Source organism: Arachis stenosperma, chromosome 9 (genome assembly GCF_014773155.1).
Source record: "Arachis stenosperma cultivar V10309 chromosome 9, arast.V10309.gnm1.PFL2, whole genome shotgun sequence".
NCBI classification, from domain to species: Eukaryota; Viridiplantae; Streptophyta; class Magnoliopsida; order Fabales; family Fabaceae; genus Arachis; species Arachis stenosperma.
The window spans coordinates 157,007,342-157,025,475 of record NC_080385.1 but is presented as its reverse complement, the minus strand read 5'-3'; the positions used below and the strand labels follow the sequence as shown (position 1 = coordinate 157,025,475).

Sequence of the window (18,134 nt, the reverse complement as noted above, 5' to 3'; positions counted from 1 at the left end):
ATGATATTCAGGTGAGCACTACACATTCATGGGAGAAAATAGCAACTATGACACCTTTGATAGTCAATTTTCATACTTTGTTGTTTGATATGGTCACCAATGGTTTGCTCACTAATTTAGGGTGTCACTGACCTTACCCGAATGAGTCTAGCACTAGACATTTTCTTCTCAAAAGCCAACAAAAAGAGGGACGAAGTGGTGAAACTTGCTATTGATTATTGGGACAAGCATGATCAAAAATCCAGCACCACGAGAACGAAGTCGGCGAAGGAATCTGTCGCCGAAGTTGTTTCACTGGCCACCAGCAGCAGCCAAAGCATCACCATCTAATGTGTAGGGATTGCACGGTCATGTTCCATGCCGAATGATGCTTACGTAGGAGTACTTCTTTTTGGGACAAGTCACATGATGCATTTTGGTTAGATTAGGGGTATATAATCATACTAGAAATTGCTACACTTTGTGTTAGTATATATTACTATTGGAATCCGTCTTGATCAGCACAAGATCATGGATTCTGCTGTGTATCTTTTGGGAATTTGTGCGCTTCTCCTGATCATGGGCGTATGGGTATGAGATTCTTTTGGGTATTTAATTACTGGCTATTTTTGGCACGGAACAACAATGTTTAACCTTGTAACTTTGCTGTTTCAAATTGTTAAGATTTCACAACGTCCTGCGGATTAAGTAACTTCAACGAAGTGATTATGTTATTTGAAAGTAGCATTAGATTTTTAATTTTTAGATATTCAAACTTCACATATAACATGTCCAAAATTAAAAAATCGTTTTTATCATGTTGTTGACAGAACCCAAAATATAATGTGTATAACAGTTTTAATATTACTAGCATACCTTTATTGGAATAAGTAACATTATTTGATTCATTAGTTACTATGAATCTTAATTTTAAAAGGAAAAAGATTCTTGCAATGCACATTTAGAGATTTAGAATTATTTGCAGTAGTCATTAGCATGAAAAGGCAAAAAAAATTTTCACTGATTAATTGAAATTATTGGATTATATTGTAATTCAGAGAACTTAATCCAGTACTGTAAAGACTAAATTGTATTAATAAAGGTTATTTAATTACATTAGTAGTTCTCACTTTTAGGTGTTAACATAACTAAAAGACCTTCATAATCAGTCGGTGGATGTGGGTTTTTGTCTTTGTTATTAAAAATAGCATTAGATCATAACTTGACCCTTGGGGAAAAAAAATAAAAAACCAATATCTATCGGCTGGTGAATTAAAGTAAAGGCTATAATGATCTCTGCTTTCAGTAAGCAAAGTTTTGCCATTGAAAGTCTAACGTAATTACAAAAAAAGCCAAATAATAAAACTTATGTACTTAGCATATTCAACTGCGCTGCACCTAAACAACATTGTTGCACAGAAAGCTGAAAAGAGTCTTTTAAACACCCACCGACTCCTGAGAAAAACAAACAAAATCACTAACTGAAGCATCACTGGGACTTCTCAATGCCATCTGAGCCTATTGTTGCATTCAGCGATTTCAGGAGATCTAGTACCTGCGAATCCCTTCAACCGATGAATAAATGGAACACGTCCAATCTAATTGATAAATATTATATGCAATCGAGGGGAGTACCTGTTGGTGATAGTCGCAACTGCCTGCATCTGCAACAGATGCTAGAATCTCACTTTGTGCAGTTCCGACGATCCTCTCCTGAGTTCCCACGGATTTTAATTCTGCCAAAACATTTTTTCCATCTCGTGAATACACCGATTCTGACCTCGGAGGCAGACTTGTTTCATGTAGCCCCATAAAGTTCTGCAACGTCAACCCAAATGATCATTCACCACGGTTAATTCAGATATGCTGGCTATAAAACAACTTCACACCCCAAAACATTATCTCATAATTTCATTCACTTAGCAGGCAAAAGTAATGCTAATTCTCCCAGCATAAGTAGTTGAGGGAGACATTCCCCACAATCCCATACAAAAAGTATGATATATGTTTCATCCATACATTAAATCAGGTCGCTCGAAGGTTCCTTTAACAAGAAATCAATCAAATGAAATGCTAAGGGTGCACTATTGAGATTCCATATTAATAAATATACCCTAAACCTACAATTTTAAATTAGCATTCATGGGATTATATAGAAAAAAAATACATGCCAGATTTTATATCAAATTATGTCCACATTCCCCACAACCCCATACAGAAACTGTGAGACATGTTTCATCCAAACATTCAATTATGTCACTAGAAGGCCTAATTAAAAAATTATGCTGCAACAAGGAATTAAGAAAACGAAGGGCCAAGATGCAATATTGAAATTCCATATTGAAAAATATATTCAAACCTGCATTTTTTCTAAAATTACATGAAATTCTGCAAAAAAAAAAAAAAACCAGATTGTACTTAATAAAGCACGAACCTCATTGGCCCCTGGTATTTCGACAGATTCTTCATCCTCTTGCAAACCCCATTTGGATCGGTTTCGTACCCTATCAACACATGTCCGCTTTGTGTGGCCAGTCCTTTTGCAGAACGTACATCTCCTCTTCTTTCCCTTTTTGCCTTTGGACCGTGGAGCACCTTTAGTTCTAACAACAACAGGATCCCGAATGTCCTCGTTCGCATTTGCTTTTCTTCCCTCATTCGGTTGACCAAGAATTGCATGGATGTCAGTACAAATTCTGCGAATTCCCTCCATTGCAGTCTTAAATACAGTTCGATTCTTTGAACCAAGGTATAACATCCACTGTGATGCCGCATGGAGTGCCCCATGCCGCAATAGAAAACTTCTCTCGCTCAACATGTCGTCGGACTTATCGCCATACTCTTCAATTGCCTTGGCGTCCCTCCTCCACCGCTTCAGAATTAAACGATTTGGAATATCCTTTAAATGCTCGTGCTTCATGACAAAGAACATGTGCCTGCATGGAAAGCCCTCCTTCTCCCAGAATCGGCACCGACATTCCATTCTGGTCATGGTCCTATCAAATAAGGTAACAATGTTGTGGCCGGGATGACCATACTCTTCCATTGTGTATACAATTGTTGTGGAGACCCTCCTTTTACTCACAAAATTAACCGCTCCAACACCGTCAATCTCTTTCTTAACTAGTATAAAAATAGCTCTCGTGTAAACATCTGCAGCGCACCTCTCAATAGGATCCAGGCACGTTGTTAGAACAGGGGTGCTATATATTGAATTGAATTGCGCAACCAGCTCGTTGTTGCGGTATTCTCGGACTACTAACTCCAAATTTTGCACCAATTCCAAAATACTATGTCTTGAGTTCAAAAATCCCTTTATGTGAGAATTTATTCCCTCACACCTAGATGTTGTGCGATATCCAGCACAAAACTTGCCACGAAGGTACGCATTACACCACATGTGCCTTTTCTCGTACATTTGGTTTGCCCAACATTTTTCGTGTAGACCAAATTCCTCAGAAGCTTCTTCCCATTCAAGCTCGAAGTCATCTACCTCCATGTCAGTATAAAGCCATTTACAGAATATCTCACGAAACATCTGCTCGCCTCCATTCAAGGTTACATTCTTCTGTAAGTGCCATGCACACAACCGATGAGTAGCTTCTGGAAACACTTTTTTGACTGCCGCAATCATCGCATCATCGCCATCAGTTACAACAACAGAAGGCTGCTTATTACACATCACCTCCAACAAATTCTCCAACATCCACGTATAACTTTCTATTGTTTCGTCTAGCACCAATCCAAATCCAAATATCGTGGTTTGCTTATGATTGTTTGACCCAGAGAATATCACTAACGGGCGCTGGTACTTATTCTTCTTGTATGTTGAGTCAAAGGCGACCACATCCCCAAAATACTGATAGTCTACTCTGCAAGGTCCATCAGCCCAGAACATGTTCGCCAACATTCCATCATTTGTAACATTATACCTAGCCATTGACATTGGATCCGCCGCTGCCTTTCCCTCTAGATATACAATAGCGGCATTCGAGTCACCATTAACGACCTTGGCCCGCCTCATGTGATCAATGTAGTTGTATGCATCCTTTTTTGTAAAGCCCAACAAAGAGTACCCTCCGGCAACCCCAGCCATGTAACCCAAAATCTTTGATGTTGAAACACCATACCCACGCATGCCATCTATGTTTGCCTTTGCAGCATCCGATATACGACGGAATTTTGGAATCATGTGCACCATCCCTCGAGGTGTCAGTTCATGATTGTGATCCAAGATTACTTTGCGAACCTTCCATGTTGAGTTTTCCCTATCCAGATAAATCGACAGCTTCGCCAAGCAATTAGTCCTTGTTTCAGGACGGTGTCCCCTTTTTCTATCCAACCTGTTCAAGTGTTTCTCATCTCTCAGTCCGGCCCTATTACAAAAAAACCTTCTCCTTATCAAATTTCCTTCTTCATCCTTTCCATAATCACCCTTGCGCACGCCGAATCCATGACATCTGCCAAATTTACTGTAAAATTATATGCTCTTTCCTCACTTCGAAAGACCTTTCTCATTATATCATGTTCTGACAACCCGAATACATCAGCATAATCGGATGGATACTCATCCGATACTCCATTCATGTTGTCACCGCCGCATGCATTATCCAATTCCTCATCAGGCCTACACCCCTCATCCCTTTGGCTTCCTTCCATCGTGTCGCAACCCTTATTTCCTTTTGTGAATTCCATCTGATTAAAATCAATTGCAAGAACATAAAAACCAATTGCAAAGTCTTGGGAATCTGCTATACACTCATGCTAAAATTATTCTTAAGTGGAAACCACACAAACATGCTACTTCACAAATAGAAAAATTCAACTAACCATGCCACAACATTTATTAGCAAACCACCCATTACTCAACAGAACATTATCCAACCCCTTCAACCACACATCATTTTAATTTAATCATTCATATTTTAAAAGCTCCAGATAAAAAAGAAATCATGTTTTGATAGTCTAATTATTTTGTCTAGATTAAAAATATAAATAGTTTAATTATTTAAATATTATATATATTATGACACAACCAATTATGCAAGATACACATACAAACCTCACATACATTAACAATAAAGGAGTTTCCTAATGAATATTTAATCTAATCATTCATACTTTACACATTCCAAATAAAAAATCAATTAACCTTCCAAAGTCTAATCGTTATGTCCAGGTTAGAAACATAAGTGCTTTAATTATTTAAATATATGACACAACTAAATAATATGTGGATACATTTAAATATATAATGTTATTATGTGTAAATCTTCAGACATGGCAACCCATTATTTTGGAATGTATAAATAAAATAAATTTTGCAATATACACCCACAAATAACACATGCTTTAATACTAGAGAAAGAGGGGAATGACAAACCCTCTCTTTCGTCATTTTCAAAATAAATTAAAAAACAAAGACACAACCCAAATTAATAGTATGCATCCTTTAAGTTAAACCTTTTAACTTTTTCAAAATTTTATAACTTCAAAATATTTCTTCTTCCACCGATACATAATGGAAATCAATGCACACAAAGAATAAATAGAGTTCACAACAAACACATACCTCCATTCCTTCGCCGCATACGAGATGGACAACAGCTGAAAAAACCGGTCTCCCTCTCCCAACCCTCTGCAATGACAACGCCGAAATCCCCCAATTTCACTCCGATCTGGGCGGATGGTGAAACCACTTGCACCAACATTCAAAACCTGCAACAAAATCCTAAACCAAACCCACATAACATTTCCTTATTCCATAATGTCAAGCTGTTATTTTTTTTAACCAATGTTACCGTGTTTTATTTTTTTTTGGGTTAGGATCCAAGCCAACAAACAAGTTCAGACAACAGAAAACCAAATCCCACTATGGCAAAAAACAATCACACTGACAATTAAAAAGCCCAAACACTCCTAGCCCAATATCTTCTAAATTAATTACTCACGCTAAACTAAACTAATTAACATAATTTAGCATAGGTGATCACGTGCCAGTAGCAGAGAAAATGTTCTTTATGTCAGCTGCTTCTGCAATATTTGTCTTCAACCAACTTTTATTTAGACATTTGTCAAAATCTTAAGGTGACAGCAACAACATACATGTATAGAAAATATTTTCCTTCTACACCCTAGACTTCACCTTACCTGAATTGTATATATGAAACTTGAAAGTTTGAAACATTTTATTCCTTTGATTGGTGCCATATTTCTCTGATTCTAATAGGACCAGACAAGTCTTCGTGCTGCTTCAGTGTTAGGTTGGTTTCTACTTCAGTTAGTTATGTCTTGTTGCCTTCCCATTTTTTTTCTTTTCGCTTTTTTGGGATGAGCCACTATGTACGTGAATTTTTGTAACCAACAATGTAAAAAAGAAGGGAAAAGAAATTAAATTATGTACACATACACTGGGCTTTATGATTTCATATAATATTCTTGAGAGGAGTTTCTTTGATGTAGAGTAGAATTGAATGGAGAGTGAAAGTTTTTACTAAATTTTAAATATGTGCACATGGTAATTTTTTTGTGAGCTTTTTCTTTATTAAAAAAAAAAACTTCACTCTCTACCATAATATCCGTCATTTTTGAGGTAGTAATTGTGAAAGTCAATTATTTTAGTAACTTGATCCAATTGAATTATTCTAAATTAATCAATTATCTAATCAGTCTAATTTGAACAAAAAAATTAATCAAAAAATCAATTGATTTATTCTAAATTTTTATAAAAAAAATTGATTAAAGGATTATCTTTTAAAAAAATATTTTTAAAAACACACACACACATATATATACAAATACAAAAATATATTATTTAATTATATCAAATTTAACTCTAATAAAATTTCCGTTAAACCGAACATATATATATATACACACACAAAAATATATTATTTAATTATATCAAATTTAATTCTAATTAAATTTCAATTAAACTTTTAAACCATTGAACATCTAATTTCACTTATTCGATTACCATTCCAATTTTCATAATTTTGGTAATAATTATGAAGCTATATATAAGTATGGTATGAGGAACTTGTCATTGGAACTAGGTCATGTTTATCCTTTTTTTTTCCTTTTTATATTAAAGACAGTAAAAAGAAAAATAAGATTCCAAGACACCACTTTAAATTCAAATGTCATTAAAATGTGATGAGTTGATAGATTGAACTTGTGAGTATATACATGGTTAAATATTTGAAATAAAACATTAGCATATATAAATAGAATTATCCTGTATGTTTAGATCTTACGTGAAAAACATGGGTCATGAATGAATGAAATGAGTAGATGAACAATATAATCAAATTATTCTAAGAGTTATGTATCACTTTATCACCTCGATCACTTTTGCTGATACACCGAATCTCCCTAAATAGATTATGATAACAACAACAATAATAGTATCTTAAGTAAGCGCCATTAACGTCTTATATGATATATATATATATCTATCTATTGGTTTTAATATTTTGATTTTCATAACCACTAAATCTATCTCCACCATGAAATTTTCAGACATAAGGACCACCCCAACCCACAAAAACCGTTCAACTTGTCCCCTTTAATTTTTCTTAAAAAGAATTGCAGTGAGAAGAAGCTATAACCCTTCAAAAAGCATATATATAGGTCACAAAGAAAAATGCTCTAGTGGGGACACCCACCACATATTTTTTCTTAGCTTCAAAAAAAGCCACAAAACATTATATATTGTTCTTCCAATTTTATTATTTTCCTCACACAAAAGCCATGAAGGATCTCCACAAGTGGCACAGATAAGATTTTAAATAATACATAATAAAAAATTTTCTATATACACCACTAAATTGTTCAACTATTTATTTAATCAGGGTTCCTATAATATAAAAATGATCCAAGTCAAATTTATTCTCATTGATAAAATATAATAAATTAAAAAAAATTAATTATCAAAATCAAACAAATTTTAAATTAATTATGATAAATAAAAAATAAATCTAAATCGATTCTGAAATTTAAACTCGTCTAAATTTCTTAATAAATCTAACATTCAAATCTTAAAATTGATATACAATAATCGTTTATTTTTTCGTTCTACGTTCAAATCGATATATCACAATCGTTTAAAATAAATTTGACTAAATTGAAAAATAAAATTAGATATACAATTTTATTTTTTAAATCGATCTATATTATACTATAAACACTATTTTTTTATTGTAACAATATATATTTCTCGTTTATATATACATATATGTATATTTTGTTTGCACAATAAACGAAATATATTTTTGTGAACTCTTCATATTTCGTTAACGAAATATGTAAACGTAAATACCCCTTAAATTATATTAATTTATTTATTTATATAAAAAATCCATGATAAAAATGATGTACGAAAATATTATTGTAAAAAAAACATTAAAAGAAAAATAAATGTAACTGTTAAGGTACGATGTTAGTGGTGGTGTAAGATAAGTTGCAACGTTGCACATATAGAAATGGTGTCAACGTAGTACTCACTCAATCAATTAGGTCTCTTTACAGAGAAAAATCTTCTTTGGGTCCCATTTTATAATGTTTTCTCCATAGGAAAATATAGTGCAATAACAAGTACAAGATGAGGAACCTACAAACCACTTTTTTGCTATGAACTATATATGTCTCTCTTATGTGCACCGCAAACGTTTGTCTCCAACTTGACCACTCGAGCTTTTGGAACCGTAGGAATTCCAAAAGCCAAATTGTGCAAACAGTATCTGCTGTCTACTTCCTCTCAGGCATGCATGCATGTCACCCCTTACAAAAAATATCTCCACCTTTATCACTTTTATCAATAAATCTACTCATAGTAACTAATTACTAACATTCATCATTGCTAGAGGACTAGACAAATTCCTCTTCTTTTAGTGGTTTTAACTTCAAAAATGAATTAGATAAAATCTTAATAATAAGATGCGTATGTATGTTAACCAACTTGAATTGGTCGTGGAATTTGTTGAAGTAAATCTTCGAAATTTGAATTTTATCTTGTCGATATAATAATTCACTGGCCAAATGCGAACCTTCAAATGAAGTAAAGCGGAGTTTGTTTAAGTAAATCTTCGAAATTTGAATTTCATCTTGCCATATAATAATTCACTGGCTAGATGCGAACCTTCAAATGAAGTACAGATCTGCTGCAGATTAATCCTTAATATGTCGAATTGAAAAAGAGAACATATATATTCTATGGCACTTTGGTGATAACTTGTTGTATGATACTCATTCACACTCAAAGGGAGACAGATATGAGTGCAGCACATTGTGTCACATATTCTGTGACATTAGTGAAAATAAGATAGCCGGTTATGGAAGCATAATCCAGTTACTTAGCTATGGAATCTGGAGACTAGAATAGGAACTGATGAAGTCTCTTTTGAGGAGAAAGGAGAGAGCTGATTTGACAAAAACAAAGTGCCTTAAGATAATAAGAATCTATGCCTTAGAAATTAAAGCTCAACATATACTATGTGATGATGTGACACACATTTGTAGTTCTGAATTTATACCTTGCATCTTCATTATGCTGCTTCCTAAATCAGTCTTAAAATGGTAACATTGTTGTAGGGTGCATATTCATTGATTAAGCTAAGGGATTTATTTGAAGGAGCTTCTCTTAATTAAGTTTTAATTAATGGATCCCTGCTTTTCCTTTGATGGGGAAGAAATAAATGTAATATCTATAATATGCACGCTATGAAACATGACAATCTAACTTTGTTAAAAGTACAAGACAAGTCGACAAGCACACACATGTTTGGCTATAAATTCAACACTGACTGTATGTATAAGACTTCAAATCTAATAAAAGTAACGAGTTATTATTTCCAACAAACAAAATAAAATGGTGTTTAATTTCTAGTTGCTTGTAACTTACTCACTGCTCGTTATTAGCTTTAAATTATAAATGTTAATATTGTCCTCACTATTATTTTATCATAAAAAATTACTATCTATCACCACTACTGTTACTACTTATTTTCTACCACTATTTATAACTCTTAAACTAATCAATAAATTCAATCAAATAAAACATCATTGGATTTAACAAACATTAATTAAAATTTTAAATAAATAAAAAATAAACATACAATTAAAACAAAAACAAAAAAAAAAACAAAAAATCCAGAAGGAAGAGACACAACAAAAAATAAATCTGGAGGTAAAAAAATTTTTACAAGGAAAAAAGATAAATTTAGAGGAGAGGGAAAAAAATCTTTGAAAGCTAGCGACACTAAAGACAATAACAAACGCAACTTGAAACAGAGGCAATGGCAAATTTGAGAATGGAGAGCAGCCATGGTGAATAGTGATGACAACGACAGTAACTACAACGAAATATCTTAATTTAAAAGAAGGAAAGATGGAGGATAGACTCTAAAGGTGATGAACTAAGAGGGGAATAAAATATAAGGATGGACAGAGAGAGAAGGGGAGGAAGAAAAAGTGAAGAAAGGAGGGCGACGACACGACGTGTGAAGGAGGGAGGTAGTGAGTAAGGCAAATGGAGAAGAAAGAAAAAAAAGAAGACGCCGGAAGAAGGTGATGATGGAAAGAGATCCGAGAAAGAAAAAAGTGAGCGAGAATAAAAGAGATTAGGGTTAGGGTTACCATAAGGTCAAAACTAGAATTTAATAAAAAATTAAAGGGAAAAGAGTGAAAAATTCCACATTTTAAGAAGGACAATTCATTGAATTAAATAAATTGGCCATCAATATTACCATAATACACATTTTGTAAAGTGGATATCGAAATGTATTTTTTCCATAAACTATGTAAATCGTGACAGTGGTATCGCGGTTTACAAATGAACGTAATTCGCTATAGGAGTGTCGCGATTTATGTGTATTTTGCAGACGTGCATAAACCGCTATAAGAGTCTAGCGGTTTATGTCTTTAGTGTGGACTTAGTTCATTTTTCATGGAGGATGAGTTTTTGGATGAAAGTTTGGTTTGCAATTTTTATGTATAACGCAACATAGGTTCCTGCTTTGATTTAATTGGAATTAGTCTCTTGAACTCATAGAATTACCAACAAAATTAGAAAACCTTAACTCAAGAGAATCACAACTACATAAAGAATCGTTGACAATAACAACATCACTGTAAAACGAACAACAAGTACAACTTTACTTAATAGTAAGTACAACTAAAACAGGACAAGAACACAAATAAGGAAAGAAAATGGTAAGCAAATCATGACGATCTAATGACACCTATGCGTCGGCACTGGGGGCTGATCCTCGCTGAGGACAAGTCCTGCGAGTGTGTCCTACATGTCTGTATAGCCCACATCGCTTCGGCCAACTAGTATCGACCTCATCCATGGTGTTACGGATTCTTGTTGACCTCGATCGCCCTTCTTTGGCACGTCTCATGTTAAGATTATGAACGATAGTAGGACCGGCGAACGGTGGCCACAAACCCTCTGGAATAGGAAGAAAAAATCCCATCCGGTATACGCTAAACACCTTACTCATGGTATAAACCTCATGGACGTACGTAGTCCAGTCTAACCGGGACTGAGCACAGCATGCAATCACATAGCAACACGGGTAATAGAGAGCTTGAAAGTACCCGCAGTCACAAGTGCGATCTTTGAAGGAAACTCGATACGTCCCAAGCGAGAAGTTACCGGTAGGAGTCGTCTCAGTCACTGTATACTCAGACTGATGTCTGTCAAACAGAGTAACTGTGAAGCACCTCGCATCTTTCAAGTTGCGCTCTATCGCCTTGACTAGTGCCTGGCAAAATCGTTGGCCTGATCTCAACTGCGCCTCTGCTGTCCGCCCTCGAATGACAAAAAGCTCTGCGAACCTCCCATATGTGGATTTGACAAGTGTAGTAACCGGCAGATTCCGTGTCCCCTTCAGTATAGAGTTAACACACTCGGATATATTCGTCATCATGTGGCCAAACCGTCTGCCCCCATCCTGGTGTTGGGTCCACTTATCGTACTCCAGTCGGTTGGCCCAATCACACATGGTCGGATTCTCAGTTCTCATAATATCAAACCAGTAGTCAAACTCGGCCTCGGTCTTGGCATATGCCACATTCACGAGCATTCGCCTTGCATCCTGACCCTTAAAACTGAGAGCAAAATTAGCTGCAACGTGTCGAATGCAATATGCTCGATATGCATGAGGTGGTTTCCAACCACTGTCTGGTGCCTCCAGTGCAGCCTCAATGCCGTTGTGTCTGTCAGAGATCACCAGAATCCCTTTCTATGGGGTCACATGTTGACGCAAGTGGGATAAGAAAAAAAGTCCACGACTCAGCATTCTCCCACCTCAACAAATGCAAACGCAATTGGCAACATATTTGAGTTTCCATCTTGCGCAATAGCCAGAAGCAAAGTCCCGCCATACTTCCCATACAGATGCGTACCGTCAATACTGATTAGTGGCTTGTAATGTTTAAAAGCCTCGACGCATGGAGGGAATGTCCAGAAAAGTCGATGAAAATACTCTGTAGACTCATCAACCTCACTACCTACACGCACTGGAGAAGTCTTCAACAAAGCTACGGTTCCGTCCATCGTTGCTTGCATCCCAAGGATCCACCGGGGAAATCTGGGCGATTGCCTTCTGCATTTCCTTCCACACCTTCCTGTAACTAGGCCTGAATCCGTAGGTTGACTCAGTAGCTTCTTGCAACACCTTTATGAAAACCGCTGCATCCGCCCTAACCAACTAATAGATCCTCGCACAAATTACGTGATAATCGAGCTGTCGATGGTCGCTCAAAATCGAAGTGTCCAGGAAAGTGTGGGCTCCGTTATACCTTCTAACCTCCCAGTTACCCTTGCGCTGCCGAAGTGCCACGCGAATCATCCAGGTGCAGCCGTTTCCAAACTCCTTGCATCTCCAACATACTTTAGATTATCAGATTCCATAACCCGATACTGAACTCTACGACGAATGCTATAATCCTTAACACTCATCACAACTTCTTCCTTAGTCTGAAAAGATTGGCCAATCTGAAATTTACCAGAAGTATTGCCGTTGTGTAATCCTTGGTAACCGAAGGTGTGTACATCATCCGGTTGTTGACTCGTTGCTTCCACGTTCAGCGTCAAAAAATGCGGGGATTTTTGGTGGGACCCAGAACTAGATGGCCCCTGAGGTGCAGGTGGGGCCACTGGAGTCTCCTCCTCACTATCCCCTGATATGTGATCGGCCTCGTCGTCCGAATCATCTTTACGCATTGCGTCCTCAACATGATCTGGCTCACCACCACCAACAAGACCAATAATCAAACCAGGTGACCTAGCTGCTGGTGCTAGAACAAGTGAAGGTGCAGTTAGAAGACAACCAGGTGCAACGATAGGCATCGAAGTAGAAGCACCCCCACCATCGTCGACTGAGGATTTGGTGCTGAAGCCCCGGAACTGTCCACACGGTCTTCCAACTTGACAAACAATTCGTGTATTCTCACCTCCGGAAAACTCCGCTGACAATGAAATAAGACCCCATGTCTTCATCCGACCCTATGACAAATGTTTCATACTACACACCACTTGACACAACCGCCATCGAAATCTTGTAGTACACCTTCTTCACCAACTTGGCCCCATACAACCCTGCCTTCTGTAATATGTTCTTCTTCAGATCCGACAAAGTATCAGTCGAACGAATAAAAATGCTCAGCGGTTCTTTATCAGTGAACTTAACACCATACCTATTACTTTTTTTATTTTACTAGAGCAGTGGACTAGAACCATCAAACTCTCATCACTATCCATTTGTGAAAGTGTGAAAATGACTCTTCTCAAATGACCCACTCCCTATCTTGCTTGGTATTTATAGGTAAAACAGACTAAAGCATAAACCGCTAGATCCCTATAGCGATTTATGCACGTCTGCAAAACACACATAAACCGTGACACCCCTACCATGGATTATGTAATGTTTTTCTTCCAACGTAATCCTCGACACCCCTGTAGCGGATTACGTTCATTTATAAACCGCGATACTCCTGTCACAGTTTATATAGTTTATGAAAAAAATCCATTTTAGTATTCACTTTGTAAAATGTGTATTATAGTAATATGGATGGCCAATTTATTTAATTCAGTGAATTTCCCTTTTAAGAACCGTATCTCAGTATCTTAAAATAAAAAAAACATTAAAAACATGTATTTTATGTACACTTATATGTCAGTATATCTATAAAAAATTTATATCTTATTAAATAAACAACAAATATGTACAATCGTATTTATGTTTCTGGTGAATATATAGACACTAACGCTGTGTTTGTTTAGGGGAAAATAAGGGAGAATTGAAAACGAACGGAAAGAAAAAGGAAGGAAAAGTGAAGTTTCACTTGTTTGGGAATGAAAGAAAATTTAAAGGGAAAATAACAACAGTAACAAAATGTGATAGGGACCCACCAAAAACTTTTCTCTCCAAGTAAGGCGAGAAAATGAAAAGAAAATTCATTTCACTGCATCATTTCCAAACCCTACCCTTCTGAAGCTCTGAAGACTCTTCTTCAACCTATTCAGCTGTGCATGCTTCCCACTTCCAACACTATCAACTAGTGCAAGTGTTACTAACGTCCATTCCTCCACCACTTCTTAATCATTTTGGTCGAGACATCTTGCATCTACGGGTCAAATCTGGTAAGTTTTCCATGTTACTCTTATTTTCACCTTTCATTCTTTATTAGCTTCATAGATCTGTGGGTTTCAGCTTCAACTTTGCAGTATAGGAACAAAGATTACATTTTAGTTTGAATTATGAGTTTGTTAATTTTAATGCTTATAAACTGTTTGATAAAATGTTTCAGTGAAAACATGCAAAGGTATTCAGATCTAACTTAATCAGAGTTAAAAAAATTAATGTGTGTATATACTATAGATAAATTTTTTATGTTGCTCTTATTTTTTATTTGATGCTATATGTTGATGGATTTGTGTTTGTGATTTAATCTTGAAGTATATGAACAGGGATTATGTTTTGGTTAGATTTATTACTTTGTTAATTTTTATGTATGCAAACTGCTTGATCAAATGCTCCAATAAAAAAATGTTTATTCATATTTTGTTAACTTTCATGTTTATAAACTGTCTGATAAAATGCTCCATAAGAAATATAACTGCTTAAATAAACTTACTTAGGTAAACTAATTGATTTCGTCGGACACAAAAATCATGCTAGTATAACCATTGCTCGTTTATGTTGGTTTGAATTTTGATAAAAAACTTTCATCTTGCTATGATATAGGCTAAAATATTTTTAGAAAACATTTTATAAAATAATACTTTCGCGAAAATATTTAATATTATTTTATAAAACATATTAAAATAAGAGATAGGATACGTTCAAATATTTTCTAGAAAAAGCCCTGCCTGCAATGCTAAATTTAGCGGTGATTCTGTTTGTGAAAAACATAAGTAAATATTTATCAGAAAGGGGTGATAAATCTAAATCTAGAACAAGAACTTTGCACCTAGCTATTATACTAACCATCATTGTTCGTACATTCAAGCTAGAAACATATTAGTCATTATATTTTGATTTTCACGAATTTGAGGGAAAAAAAATAGAAATCTTCAATAATTGAATATGTTTAAATTTTCGTTCATACAAATTTATTATTACTTGGGAGCTCAAAGAGTCCATTACTTTATTTGTTTCAAGTTCAACAAATAATTTTAGAAAGTTGTAAGGCACTTTGCATATGCCGTCTTTGACCAAATTCAAGTTTAGCTTATATTTTTCTGCTTGTTTTTCACTAAGATAAGATCTTTAATATGGTCTTTTGTTTAATACTTTTCTTCTAAAATACTGTTTTTTATATATCCATAAGTTTTTTTTTTTATTTTTATGTAAATTTATACCCAAAACCACGTTAACACCTATTACTTGCTTTCATTTTCTGTTTTTTATTTTTTTATTTTTTCTTTCATATGTAGTTTATGTTTAAATTTTTTTGAACGGTATAAAAAATTGTTATCTTTCAATTGGTTGAGATTCTTTTACACTTAATTATATTCTTCGATTAGGAGGTCATATATATATTAATACTAGTTATTTAACTGCATTGCTTGTGCTTTACATATGATGCTATCTTTTTTTGTTGTTGTTGATGCTGTAAATCTATGATATGTACATTTGAAACTACAAAGTGCTTGTTAAATGGATAAGGCTGATCATGAAGAAAGTTTTTTGGTCCCCAATATGGAAGACATCTTTAATTGTGATTTCCCACTAAACCTTTCCTTTAAGTTCGGGGTCGATAATCAGGAAAATATGTTAACCCTTGAAAACCAAGAACATATATATTAACAATTTTGAGGGAGGATTGGAAAAGACGGTAGAAATTATGCACAATAACACTGATATGTTACATCGTGCACATGTTATATTTATTGAGATTTATGTCTACGCGGGTTGACAAATCCATCTCCCATAAATTGGTTGGGCGAGAACAAATTCGAGCTACTTTAATGCAACAGTTAAGAGAAACTCATAGGTGTCGTGACATCCTACGCATGGGCCCTGATGCATTTCTTCAATTGTGTGAGAAATTAAGAGCAACACGTCAAGTGAGGGATACAAAACATGTTACAGTAGAGGAGCAAGTTGCTAGGTTCTTGTATATAGTAGCTCATAATGTGAAAACTAGAACCATATCTTTTTTCTACCACCGGTCTGGAGAAACTGTTAGCCGCCACTTCCATGCTGTGTTACGGGCAATTATTTTACTAGAAGATGAATTTCTTCGATAACCATCTGCATCAATTGTTTCTCCGGCGATCCTTCACAATCATAGATTTTATCCTTATTTCAAGGTATTCACATGTACAGTTACATGAATAAATAATTTTGATTGATATATACAATTTCATGTTACTTTATTAAATATTGCACTATTATTTAGGACTGTATTGGAGCTATAGATGGAACACATTTTCGTGTCAAAGTACCCATAGCGGATCAACCTAAATTTCGAGGGAGAAAAGACTGGCCGACACAGAATGTATTAGCTGCATGTGATTTTGATATGAAGTTCACTTATGTATTAACGGGTTGGGAAGGAACAGCATCTAACTCAAAAGTTCTTAAGAATGCATTATCGAGGGATGATAATCTTAAACTTCCTCGAGGTTAACATGTATATAAAACTATATTGTCTCGTTAGTAGGTAAAGATTAGTAATTTGTGTGTTTATACTAAATTAATCATTTTTAATGATGGATTCTGTAGGAAAATTTTACCTTGGGGATGCTGGATTTATGCTGAAGCATGGATTAATTACCCCATATCGAAGTGTAAAGTATCACCTAAAAGAGTATGCAAGACGTGGTCCAGAAAATGAAAAAGAATTATTTAATCTTCGTCATGCTTCATTGAGAAATGTTATCGAAAAGTCATTTGGAGTTTTAAAGAAAAGATTTGCAATAATCACAAGTGGCACTGAACCACATTATGACTTTGAGACTATAACTGAAATTGTGCTAGCTTGTTGCATATTACATAACTTTTTAATGGGTGTAGATCCTGATCCACATCTCATAGCTCAAGTTGACCGAGAACTTCAAGAGAATAATCCAAAAGAGGATGAAGTCGTTCGACATGAACAAGATGAAGACTATAGGCGGGGGGCCATATTAAGGGATGAAATAGCTGCTCAAATGTGGGCTGACTATCAACTAGGACTCTGATCACTCATTTACAAAATTTTCCAAATAAAGTTATTAGTTGTATTATCTATGTGCTGAGTTGATTTTATAACTATGATTTGTTATTATTGAATTCATGTTACCTCTTGAAGTGTTATCATATTCTGTTTGAGGACTTTGGTGTGCACAAGTTGAATCACTTTGTCATATGTTGTACTGATGGAGTGTATTCAATTTTTATTTGTTGAATAATTGATAATATAGTTTACAAATAGTTTGATTTAAGATTATGGATGTTATTTCTATCCACTTGTTTTGTAGATTGAGAAGTGTTAATGGCAAAGAGAGCATCATGCCAAGGTGAGGCCACTAGTCGGGATACTCTAAGATGGACCGACGAAATGGATACAACCTTCATTGATGCTTTGATTGAAGAAAGCCGTAAAGGTAATAGAGTGGATGGCACATTTACTACAATGACATATGACAACATACTTTC

The 18,134-nt window shown here is 35.1% G+C and overlaps 2 protein-coding genes across 2 annotated transcripts; one reads left to right on the top strand and one right to left on the bottom strand.

The window, feature by feature from the left end:
• Positions 1-1,468: 1,468 nt before the first annotated feature.
• Positions 1,469-5,690, bottom strand: LOC130950247 (protein FAR1-RELATED SEQUENCE 5-like). The gene is made up of 7 exons (XM_057878767.1): positions 5,552-5,690; positions 5,042-5,070; positions 4,810-4,866; positions 4,517-4,674; positions 2,414-4,439; positions 1,615-1,797; positions 1,469-1,534 (listed from the first exon to the last, which is right to left on the bottom strand). The coding sequence occupies exons 1-7, from the start codon at positions 5,688-5,690 to the stop codon at positions 1,469-1,471; spliced, it is 2,658 nt and encodes an 885-aa protein (XP_057734750.1).
• A 10,814-nt stretch (positions 5,691-16,504) lies between these two features.
• LOC130950246 (protein ALP1-like) lies at positions 16,505-17,677 on the top strand. The gene is made up of 3 exons (XM_057878766.1): positions 16,505-16,705; positions 16,894-17,119; positions 17,220-17,677. Exons 1-3 carry the CDS (start codon positions 16,505-16,507, stop codon positions 17,675-17,677), a joined length of 885 nt encoding a protein of 294 aa, XP_057734749.1.
• Positions 17,678-18,134: the final 457 nt, after the last annotated feature.